The 12,311-nt window shown below is 44.6% G+C and overlaps 2 protein-coding genes across 2 annotated transcripts; both read left to right on the forward strand.

Moving 5' to 3' along the window:
* Nucleotides 1–3,464: 3,464 nt before the first annotated feature.
* Nucleotides 3,465–7,071, forward strand: LOC101784326 (ras-related protein RABF1). Its single transcript, XM_004985615.4, has 8 exons — nt 3,465–3,665; nt 4,076–4,152; nt 5,006–5,089; nt 5,190–5,284; nt 5,377–5,482; nt 5,979–6,068; nt 6,155–6,241; nt 6,685–7,071. Exons 1-8 carry the CDS (start codon nt 3,641–3,643, stop codon nt 6,721–6,723), a joined length of 603 nt encoding a protein of 200 aa, XP_004985672.1. The 5' UTR covers nt 3,465–3,640; the 3' UTR covers nt 6,724–7,071.
* A 404-nt stretch (nt 7,072–7,475) lies between these two features.
* LOC101783641 (cell division cycle protein 48 homolog) lies at nt 7,476–12,025 on the forward strand. The gene is made up of 9 exons (XM_004985613.3): nt 7,476–7,632; nt 7,775–7,937; nt 8,819–9,047; nt 9,420–10,186; nt 10,289–10,510; nt 10,596–10,667; nt 10,754–11,035; nt 11,117–11,476; nt 11,567–12,025. The coding sequence occupies exons 1-9, from the start codon at nt 7,598–7,600 to the stop codon at nt 11,852–11,854; spliced, it is 2,418 nt and encodes an 805-aa protein (XP_004985670.1). The 5' UTR covers nt 7,476–7,597; the 3' UTR covers nt 11,855–12,025.
* The last annotated feature ends 286 nt before the right edge of the window (nt 12,026–12,311 follow it).

Genomic DNA, 12,311 nt, shown 5'->3' on the forward strand with positions numbered 1-12,311 from the left:
GTGTGGACAGAGAGTTCCGTTTCCCGCCAATTGCTTGGAGTGTCGCTCAACTATGATTATTTTTTTTTAACAAATCGCTAGTACTAGCCCTTCAAAACTAGGGTTTGCGTAAGCTTGCAGAAGTTCACCAAGCATTTTTCAAAACACAAGTTTGTGCCATAGCTAATTGAGCTGATCCGGCATGCAAACCACGCGCACCGTATGACCCCCTATACATGTCCGGCTACAATTAATCAAATAATATCCAGTGTTTCTTTTTAAATAATAACCACAGGCTATGCTGCTGCTGCTGCTGCATTATTGCGACGGTGCCAAATGCAGAAAGAACACACACATCAGGCGTTCAGAACTCCTCCGTCGCCTGCTAATTTTTGTCCTCACTCGAGCATCGTGAGCGTTTGACCCGGAATATTCCCCCAATGGCTGAATAAACTAGTGTAGTGTTTGCGTAAGCACCATGTCAGCAGCTTGGACTTTTGAGGCTTCAAACCAATATTCAATTACGTTTAAGTCACAAGGATGCTTCTGGAAGTGTTGCCTGATTAGCCTAATCCTGTTCATCCAACAACAGGCCAGGGATCATTTGTCGGTGTGCTTAGCTAGCTTCCTTTGTTAACTAGCATTAATTGAGTCCGTGTTCCAAGTTTGGTTATTGGCTTGGCACATGCCGTCCAAAATTAGAGTAGCTATTTTTTGGGGAGGTCTCGTGGTTTAGGAAACTGCGAAGAACAAGTCCGTAAATCATTTGACTGGCATTGCAGCCTGCAAGGCCGGTCGTTGGGGGGTCTGAACTGCTTTTGAAAATATGCAGAAATGGTGGTGATCGTGGCGGCAGCATCCAAGGTTGTTTAGGTACGCGGCGAGCCTCGTGACGTTGAGGATAGCGTCGCCATCCCATTGGGATCCTGGGTGCTCCAGCCTCACGGATGCGTACGCAGAATATTCAGATGAGCACGCGCGTGCAGCTGGTAGGTCAGAGCGTCCGAGTCAGGTTTTGGTTTTGGATAAAATCAAAGTAACAACCGACCGGCCGACTGATCTTGATATCGTGCTGTTTGCAATAATTCGACGGACGGATTCTTCTTTACACAAAAATGTAGTATAATGTTTTAAGAATTGGGAATTGTATTTCTTTTTGTTTGCCTGAAAGTTCTGAGCTGTATTGCTTCCTGAAAAAACAATGCTGGATAATCTTGGGACGAAATCAGAGCACCGACCGGCTGGCCGATCTTGTTCTGTGCGGATTAATGATTCGATCGAATCGTAGTTTCACGTAACGATGCTGATTAAACATGAAGTTGCACAAGACAGTAAAGAATGCTGCTAAAATGCAATTAGATTGGAAAGGCTGGAAGACTAGGTCTCTGATGCTACGAAATCTGCATTACAACAGGGCTTGGTCCATGTAAACTCCCGCCTAAACGAAAAGCCAAAGCTTTATGCTGGCCTTTTACCCTTTTTCGTCTTTATTTTGAGTTTTTCATCTTATTTTTTCTTTGGCCTTTCAGCTTTGCTCTTTCTCTCTCTTTATGCTGTCCTTTTAATTTACCTGTAGCAGGAACATGCGATCACTAGGGAATCTATCAAAAGACATGAAGGAAACAAACAAGACTGTTTCCCGCCTTTGAGGGGGACCCTAAACCACATGCTTTGGGGTCCTTTAATCCCATCTTTGCCACCTCACACCCGTCCTCTTTCCATTGGCCATTTTCCCGACGGCTGCAGCTACAGGCAAACTTGTGCGTATGTTGGCTGCTGCTCTGGGCCCGTTTCTTCCATTCTGCTGCAGGATGCAGAGTGCAGGATCCAGTGGTGAGTGGCCACATCACATGGTAGCTGTTGATTCAAGTGACTTCAACTATCCCTAGCTTTTAGGTGAGCTGGTAACTTGCAACTTCCAAGGGTTACAAGTACCTGGCATCAGCTTCTTTCTACCAGATATAATAGCTTGTTCGGTAAAAAGTTCGGTTTGGTGCGTTACCACTTACCAGATGGCCTTAGCTGTAATTGCCTTTTTTGTGCTCAGTCTTTGCAGTTGCATGGTGTGGCTTGCTTTGTTCAGCGACTTGTATGAAGTATCCAACTGAATTGCAGACCATTCAGTGTCAGTCCGTTGCTATCAGGTCTGAAACCAGTACATTTCTGACTGCGCTAGAAGAAACCAATAAGATAGATTCAGAGCGTCGACAAGTATTGTCGAGTTCAGCATCCTACCTCAGGGATGAGCTGAAGTCTTGCACAAGGTGTTGACGAACAGTTGCAGAAATAAATATCTAAGCAAGACTACAAATTGATCTTTGCATTGTTCAGAGCCATAGCTGTCTAGATTTTCAACCATCCTTTTTCGGAGATCACCATCTGATGAAACCCATAATCTAAAAAAACCTGATGAAACATCTTCTTGATGGCCGTAGAACAACAAAATCTTCGCAAGAAACCCACAGCTTCACTTCCATGAATGAACACTTAAAATGCCGAGGGATTTGTAATATGATCTTTGGGAATAATGGACAAGTAGCCTTGACTTCTTCACAGTTAGTAGTACGTTCTTAACCCGGCCTTACTGATTTGACTCTATAGCAGTGGACTACAGCAGCAAGCATGATCATCAGTTGGACTCTAGTTCTCGATTTCAGAATCCACCAGTTCAGGTTTGAGAAAAGAAGTCTACCTACAAAAAAAATAATCTGCCCCTTTTACTGCAGCAAATTAAAATTAGAGCCCCTTTGAGAAAGGCAAAAGGGAAAGGTGTGCTGCATGGACCACCACCTTCTTGGGCTCTTGGCATGTCACATCGCTGCTGCCAAAATCAGAGCCTTCTTTTGCTTGTCCTCTATTTCTTCAGAGGCATCGGGCGTGCCGGATTCAGTGCAGTGAGGCAGATGGGGCTTCACAGAAGGGAAAGTTAAAGGGAGGAAACATTCCTGCACGGGCACACTACGGATGTTGCAGCCGTTGCCTTTACAGCCGGAGGGGCGCTGCTGCAGGTCAACTTCGCAATCGAACCCGTTGCTTTGTGCACATGCACGGTTAGTTGGTTGCAAGGCTGCTTTGTTCAGTTACACGAGGGTAGCGGTCGGGGCATGGAGACGATTTGGGTCCATCTCCATCCGACTGGAAATGTAAAAGTTTCGCGTGATCAGTGAAGTTTCATCAAGTTTGCAGGCAGTTTCGCGCATCAACTGTGTAGCAGTGTGCCAGTGTAGCAGAGAGTAAAAGGAAATGGGCGAGGGTTGCTCAGTTGCAGACTTGCAGTGCGTTCTGCATCTTCAGACAGAGTCAGAGAGTGACACTCACTAGCGGTATGGAAGAGAAAATTTTGGGCCCATCTAATTCTGGCAAACCAGCCCAGCCCAGCCCAACGTTGTGGATAAACTTGTATATCCGGTATTTCACTGACAAGACGACCCAACCCGTCCGAGTGCCCAACGACCTGCCTTTGCTTTCCCCGAGCAGCAGCAGCAACGCGTCGTGTGTGCATCACATCAGAGATTCAGAGCCCACACCAACGACGAGAAAGGACAAACTGCGGCGGACCGACCCGAAGGCAGGCCAAGGCCCGATCCCCCCCTCCCCGCCCGGTCGCCGCCCCCGTGCCCCAGTGCGATAGTCCCGTCGACGCCGGCGGACCGCGTGAGATATGGGTTGCTCCTCGTCTGTACCAGGTTCGCACCTCCTCCCTCGAGTATTAAAATCTCGCAGGTCGCAGTGTATAATTGTTACAATAGTTCTTCGATTAATGAACGAAGGAGACCGATCAACGCTGGTTCCGTTGGGGGTTTGATGTGCAGTCGTTTAGGCCATGGATTAGCTCAATTCGTAGAGTATTTGTAGGGTTTTGAGCTGTGTTTAGTGGATTAATTGGATTTCTTAGGAAGGACGTTGTTGCGTCGCTGCGTGCTCACAGCCACCGAAATTACCATGTGGACGGTGGGTACTTGTTTTATTTAGTTAATTTACGATTTAATATGACAAGTAGGTTTGGGAAAATGTGATATGCCGCTGGGGACAATTTGCTGCTGGAACAGAAGATAGTCAAAGTTGACGTATAACACACAGTTCTTTCTCCATTCAGCTAGAAGTACAGGAGGGCTAAACACTGTCAACAACGATAGCTCTTCTGCCACTGATTCAAAGGACTTGCGTGCTAAGGTAGTCAAACTCTGCCCTCTTTATAGTTAATAATCAATGGTGGTTGATTTCATCTTTCATTTCTTTTTATTGTTTCTTTTGGCATTGCATTGCTTGTGGTACCAGCATGTCAGCTGTATATTTAGATTCAGCTCCCCAAGATGCTAGAGCCAAGGTGTTCGATAATAGTCATGGAAGGAAAACATTTAATTATTACTCAAAAGCACATAGATGCGTTCTATATGTACTGAAACTTGTCTAATCTACTCTTAAGGTTGGGATACTATGATACTAGTTGTTATAGCTGTAAATTGTGCGCTTATGTACTATTGCATCTCAGCCAAGGGTTTTTGGGGCCATGCCAAGTGAATTTGCATACTGGAATACCTAATATACTCAAGAAATCCCATCTTTCTGTGGCTGACAATTAACAATTACTGTGATGTAGCATTTTAGTATATTTACTGTGTTTTTTCATGTGAAAATAGTTTTCAGAAGGTGAGAAGCACAGGCATTGTGCTTTACATCCAGACTGTTTTGTATGTTCTTCACATGAGACACGTTCCATACAGATTTTCTTAGATGTTATATTTATTATAAAAATATCAAAAGAGATATATTGCAGTAATGTTATTATTATCAACTACTATATCTTGAGATTGTGATTTGTTTTTGCTAGTATGCATTATTTGTAGCCTAGACAGTAGAAGGAGGGACATATGTATTGCGCATTTTTGGTTCAGAAAGTTAATACATTCATTGCATCAATGGCCCTAAAGCCCTACCAAGTTCCAAGCAGATCACCACATTGTGATCTGTCTAGTAAGCTTAATTAATGACTTTGTTTTATGTTTTCATTCTTTTCTTGGCATAGTTGGTATTGCTGGGAGACTCAGGTGTTGGGAAAAGCTGCATTGTTCTTCGCTTTGTGCGTGGTCAGTTCGATCCTACTTCCAAGGTGGTTTGCTCTTTTGATCAGATTAAGTCATGAATGAAAGACACATTACTTTCACTTGTAGAATTTCCTTTCTCCAACTTATCTTCCCAAATGTTTGTAGGTAACTGTTGGTGCATCCTTTTTATCACAAACATTGGCATTAGAAGACTCAACGATAGTGAAATTTGAAATTTGGGACACTGCTGGGCAAGAGAGGTATATGCACATTTGATCCATGTTCTTTGCAAGCACATGCATATTTTTGCCTGAATTAAGGAGTCTTGAGAATTTGCTCTTTTGAATTTCAGGTATGCTGCCTTGGCACCACTTTACTACAGAGGAGCTGCTGCCGCAATTGTTGTCTACGATATAACTAGTCCAGAATCATTTAGCAAAGCACAGTACTGGGTTAAGGTAAACTATCAGCAACTCTCTTCTCTTCTGAGTTCTTGTGCTTGTTATTACATTTAGCATCTGCTTGAAGTTCTGCTGTAATGAGGTAGTATACTGTAACACTACTGGTATAGATTATTAATGGATGACTTGGATATAGTCATCTGTTATTCAACTGATTATACCAGAGCAACACTATAATTTAGAAGAGCATGCACCTTGAACATTTTATTTTACCAAGCAACTGACTTGGCAGTGGCGGAGCATAGTGCTGGCCAAAGTAGACCATGCCCTCCTCCTCCTCATCGGATATAGAAAAATTATTTAATAAGCACTTAATTGTATCACTTAAGTGTAAAAAAACGCTAATCTCTCTGCTGTTACCTATGTTTGATGCCCCCTCTTATTTTCAGTACAAGATCTACCACTGTGACTTGGTGAATATATTTAGTGGTCTGAAATTCTGTTATGGTCTGCACCCTGTTTCCGGTTTGAGGTTTTCTTTCCCATTCTGCAGGAACTTCAGAAGCATGGTAGTCCTGGTATTGTAATGGTGTTGGTTGGGAATAAGGCTGACCTACATGAGAATCGAAGTGTATCTTCGCAGGTAAGAATATTCGCTAGTTGCCAACTGATAGATGTTATAGTTAATGGCTGCTATGTGTTGTTGACAATATGGCATACTTGCTGCAGGATGCACAGGAGTATGCGGAGAAGAACAATATGTTTTTCATCGAGACATCAGCAAAAACAGCAGATAATATAAACCAACTGTTTGAGGTATGCTTTGAGTACATAGAGCTATTTGTTTTCAAATAACATGTAAGAGGAGAAACAAATCTAGCTGAAGATAGGACCTAGCAGCAACTGTTAATGTTAATCTGTCTTTTAAGAAACATGCTTAGCAAACAAAGCATCGGTGCCTTGAATTCCTCATTTCTAGACCCCTTTTAGCATGTCCTGAGAAACTTCGCTTAAGCTTCACATGGATAGGGAAACTTCATGGATCTAGCCATCGACACTTGCCTATATCGTTATGATATGCAGATTCATTTGTGATTCACAAAAATAATGTGCCGGTGCCGCCTCTGTTTTTACCAGCCATATGTTATTCTCCTATGTTTACGCACTTTCAAATCTTGCTCTCTACTTCTGTAGCTATATTATTACCAGTATGTATCTGCTGTGGACACCTTCCTAACATGACCATGTTCCTGGGACAGGAAATTGCAAAGAGGTTGCCTAGGCCGACAGCGTCCTGACAAAACTGCAAGAGTTACACAAATACAAGTTTGTACCATGTAATGCCTTTCCATTTCGAAAAATGTAATGCATGTCAGCCCATATGTACGGGTACTGTGTGGAAGGCTGATGCTCATGTAAAGCTTATTCCATTCTGTTAATTGTGGAGGCCCTTTGGTATTGAATATCCTCTGATGTTACAACAATTGGTAATCTGATGGTTTCCTCTTCCTTTTTTCTTTTTTGATGGCAATCGAACGATGAAGTAGCTACGCAAATTTGTCATGTTTTAGGTGATACTTTTATTGTAAACTGCCTCGATTGTGAAACTTTACATAATTCCTGGGCAATGGAAGAATGGAGGTCAACAAGGGCTGTTAAGTTATATATATTATAGATCCGTAGGAACTTACAAATTTCACGAATCTACCCCAAAACAGTTTGATCGTGGCAACAATTTTTGCTGAATTGCTGAATTTTGCCGATTCCTTACATCACAGGGTTTCCTCCGATTGGAGGCTAGTACCTCGCAAGCTAACAACACATCCACCAGAAACTTCCATGTGGGCCCGTCCACCCCACGCCCCTGACCCCTCTCTTCCTAGTCAGCCACGGCCCGGCCTCTGCCCAGGCCCGACCCGAACTCTACTGACAGGTGGGGCCACGCACTCTTCGGACCCACAAGTCATTGACCTGACGCGACCCACCATCCGAGCCGGACACGTAGAGGAGTCCCGAACGGCGGAACCCCTGCTCCAAGAAGAAAGAAAGCTATAAAGGCAAACTAATCCCCTCGCGTCCTCCTCAGTTCGGGTCCCCAAACACACGCAAATATCTGTCGCCGTCTCGCCTCTCTCGGCAGCAGCACCAACCGCCTCGTCGAATTCGACCGCCATGGCGAGCCAGGGCGAGCCGTCGTCCTCCGATCCGTGAGTACCCGCCCCGATCTGGCCGCCCGCGCGTTGGGCTTCGATCTGTTGTTGTTGCTGCTGGTGCAGAGGAGGGTTTTTTGGGGGGGTTGTTTTGGCGATTTTTTTTTTTGACACTGTTGTGTTGTGGGGTGTGGAGCAGGAAGGGGAAGAAGGATTTCTCGACGGCGATCCTCGAGAGGAAGAAGTCGCCGAACCGGCTGGTGGTCGACGAGGCCACCAATGATGACAACTCCGTCGTCGCGTTGCACCCGGACACCATGGAGCGCCTCCAGCTCTTCCGCGGTGACACTGTCCTGCTCAAGGTACGGATGAGCCCTTTACCTCGTCGACTTTATGTTTCGATTGTATTACGGGGTCTTGGATTGTGGTGGTACACGCTGTGTAGATTGCAAATCCTTGCGATAACCGTGACTTTGTAGTTGTTAATCTGTAAGCTCAGCTAAACTTACTGCTTGGTGGGTGAAGTTAGAAGTTTTAGTCGGTTGGATTTTGAGATTTCGACCTTGTTGTGATCTTATAGTAGATATGTGTGTAGAATCACAGTACATGGCTTGGTACGAGTTTGGTGCTTGTTTGTTTTAGTGATGTGCGCTAATCACTGTAGCTCGAAATTAACAGGGTAGGGTTACCGACCTGTAAGGCTCTGTGACCATGTGATAGTTACTGCAAATATCACTGCTTTTCTCCTAAGAAGTTATCCTGGTGGTTGCTGGATTTAGCTTTCTTTTGTGCTGAAGTGTTAAGCTTTTTTGAACCTGTAATATAAATTATATTGATTTGATTCTGTTCACTGCGTTAACTGTGATTGCTGCTATGTATTGCATAATGAGGCCTGCTCTTTTTTTTTTATGATGCTGTGAGGTCAGTTGAAGGGTGTAAATAGAGAGTTGATAATGGTGTGCATTACATATTCTTAAGTTAATCTTTTGGTAGACATATATTCTTAAATTAATCTGTTGGGCATCACTAACTTAAAATTTTTCTTGCTTCTTGATGCGGTGGATGAGCTTTACCTGTTTCTGAATTCTACGTGTTGTAGTTATGTAACTTGCACATTATGGACAATACTCTTTGAATCCCCATATGCAAAGCTCTTTTACCAGCAGTATTTTGAATTTCCCTAGAAACCTCGTCACTGCCACATAATACTTGTCCGCTAACATTCTGGATCACTTCATGACAGGGTAAGAAGAGAAAGGACACTATCTGCATTGTGCTTGCAGATGACACGTGTGAGGAGCCAAAGATCCGGATGAACAAGGTTGTCAGGAAGAACTTGAGGGTACGACTTGGTGATGTGATTTCTGTCCATCAATGCCCAGATGTCAAATACGGGAAGCGTGTTCACATACTTCCAATTGATGACACGGTTGAAGGCATTACCGGCAACTTATTTGATGCCTTCCTGAAACGTAAGATTTCTTTATCAGTGTTCTTACACAGTTATTTTTTACAGATATTTCTTCTGGCAATTTAGATCAATTTTTGATAGATGAGTTCGTTGTAGTTAGCTATTTTGTAGCTTTATTATGTATATGTTGAAAGATTTTGTGGTAGTTCTGCATTGTCCGGGTGTTGGTACTAGTTCCCATGATCTGGCTGCATGTTTGAACTAGCATCTTCTGATAGGCTATACTAATTGGATTGTTGGCAAATGGCATGTAGGATGCCTTGATAGATGATAGAGACAGAACACTGGGGCATGCTAAAATTCTTTTGCATCTTGCTTGTCTGCTTTAATGTGTTTTCTTTTGCTAACATTGCCTTTACCTTCAATCTTTCAGCATACTTCCTTGAAGCCTATCGTCCCGTGAGGAAATCGGACCTTTTCCTTGTGAGGGGTGGTATGAGAAGTGTAGAATTCAAAGTTATAGAGACTGACCCAACAGAGTATTGTATCGTTGCACCGGATACAGAGTTATTCTGTGAAGGTGAGCCTATTAAGAGGGAGGATGAGGAAAGACTCGATGAGGTCGGCTATGATGATGTTGGTGGAGTTAGGAAGCAAATGGCCCAAATCAGAGAGCTGGTTGAACTCCCACTGCGCCACCCCCAGCTTTTCAAGTCTATTGGCGTGAAGCCACCAAAGGGCATATTGCTGTTTGGACCACCTGGCTCTGGCAAGACTCTTATTGCTAGAGCTGTAGCTAATGAGACAGGTGCTTTCTTCTTTCTGATCAATGGACCGGAAATCATGTCAAAGCTTGCAGGAGAAAGTGAGAGCAATCTCAGAAAGGCATTTGAAGAAGCTGAGAAGAATGCACCTTCCATCATTTTTATTGATGAGATAGATTCCATAGCACCTAAGAGGGAGAAGACCCATGGAGAAGTTGAGAGGCGTATTGTTTCACAGCTTTTGACTCTCATGGATGGCCTCAAGTCTCGTGCACATGTTATTGTTATGGGTGCCACAAACCGTCCAAACAGTATCGATGCTGCTCTTAGAAGGTTTGGTAGGTTTGACCGTGAGATTGATATTGGTGTTCCGGATGAAGTTGGGCGCCTTGAGGTTCTCCGGATTCATACCAAAAACATGAAGCTGTCTGAAGATGTAAGTGCCCTTCACTGATACACTTATTGATGTGGTGATTTGTTTTTTCTGTATAATTTATCTGGTTTTGAAACTAATCTCGGTTGTAATTCAATTTTTTAGGTTGACTTGGAGCACATTGCAAAGGATACCCATGGTTATGTTGGTGCTGATCTTGCTGCCCTTTGTACTGAGGCTGCTCTTCAGTGCATTCGTGAGAAGATGGATATTATAGATCTTGATGATGAGACCATAGATGCTGAGATACTCAACTCTATGTCTGTCTCAAATGATCATTTCAAGACTGCACTTGGGACGAGCAACCCGTCTGCCCTGCGTGAAACAGTGAGTATCTCTAGGAGTAACCTCTTCTGTATGTTGTGATACATTTTACTTGTTCCAGAGGCTAACCTTGAACTTCTGTGTTCAGGTAGTTGAAGTTCCAAATGTCTCTTGGGATGATATTGGTGGCCTGGAGAATGTCAAGAGGGAGCTTCAAGAGGTATCTTGGCCTTGTACAGTGGTTCAGCTATTAAATTGCTTTAAATCTTAGTTTATCCTTTTTTTAACAGACTTTGAATCTTGCAGACTGTTCAATATCCAGTGGAGCATCCAGAGAAATTCGAGAAGTTTGGCATGTCTCCCTCAAAGGGTGTTCTGTTTTACGGCCCTCCTGGCTGTGGAAAGACTTTGTTGGCCAAGGCGATTGCTAATGAGTGCCAGGCTAACTTCATCAGTGTGAAGGGACCTGAGCTGCTTACCATGTGGTTTGGTGAGAGTGAGGCCAATGTCCGAGAGATCTTTGACAAGGCTAGGCAGTCTGCTCCTTGTGTCCTCTTCTTCGACGAGCTTGACTCCATTGCTACTCAGGTACTGTCTGTCTCTTGGCTATGCTTTTGTGCACACATGGACACTCCCTGCAATGACTGATTTTTTTTTTCTGTATTTCAGAGAGGAAGCAGTGTTGGTGATGCTGGAGGTGCTGCTGATAGAGTGTTGAACCAGCTGCTGACTGAGATGGATGGCATGAACGCCAAGAAGACTGTTTTCATTATCGGTGCCACCAACAGACCAGACATCATTGACCCTGCTTTGCTGAGGCCAGGGCGTCTGGATCAGCTTATCTACATTCCTCTGCCTGATGAGCAATCCAGGCTCCAGATCTTCAAAGCCTGCCTCAGGAAGTCTCCTGTGGCTAAGGATGTTGACTTGAACGCCCTTGCCAAATACACCCAGGGATTCAGCGGCGCAGATATCACTGAGATCTGCCAGCGTGCGTGCAAGTATGCCATCAGGGAGAACATCGAGAAGGTAACATCCCTTTTGCTCTGCTCTTAAAGTACTGGTTCTTGCAGACGCAGGGTTATATGCTTGTTTGCTAACTGAAAATCTTGATTTCAGGATATTGAGATGGAGAGGCGTAGGAAGGACGACCCCGAGGCCATGGAGGAAGACGAGGTGGATGAAATTGCTGAGATCAGGGCTGTTCACTTCGAGGAGTCGATGAAGTATGCGCGCCGGAGCGTGAGCGACGCCGACATCCGCAAGTACCAAGCCTTCGCCCAGACCCTCCAGCAGTCTCGCGGGTTCGGCAGCGAGTTCCGGTTCCCCGACCAACCGACGGCAGCGGCGGCCGACCCCTTCGCAGCCCCTGCAGCTGCAGCTGACGATGATGATCTATACAGTTAACTAGCAGTTATGCTGTGACATAACTTATATATATGCTTATATGGTATGCTAAACTCATCGTATGCAAGGCACGGGAGAGGATGTACTTACTTTTTAAGTAATGTATTTTGCTAGATACCTAAATCGTGTCGTCTATTTGAATGCTTGCCTGGTGCCGTGCTGTGTCATCTACTTGCATGCTTGCCTGGTGCCGTGCTGTGTCTGTTATTTTGAGATGATCAAAGATTGCAGGACAAGACACTTGTCTAGTGAAAATTACCCTTGTGTATGCTTGAACTACTCGCACGGTGGGGGAGGACGGAGGAGGCCCACTACAGAGGAACTCCACCGTCGGCGCCTCGCCGCCGCCGCCAGCCTTCGGCGGCATCACCGTCGGCTAGAGTTTTCGGGGAGGGGCTCGCTTGGATGCTGCTAGTCTGCTGTTCGTCCCAACTCACTTCTCGTAAAAACACACGCG

The sequence above is a fragment of the Setaria italica genome, chromosome IX (genome assembly GCF_000263155.2).
Source record: "Setaria italica strain Yugu1 chromosome IX, Setaria_italica_v2.0, whole genome shotgun sequence".
In the NCBI taxonomy this organism is placed as follows: Eukaryota; Viridiplantae; Streptophyta; class Magnoliopsida; order Poales; family Poaceae; genus Setaria; species Setaria italica.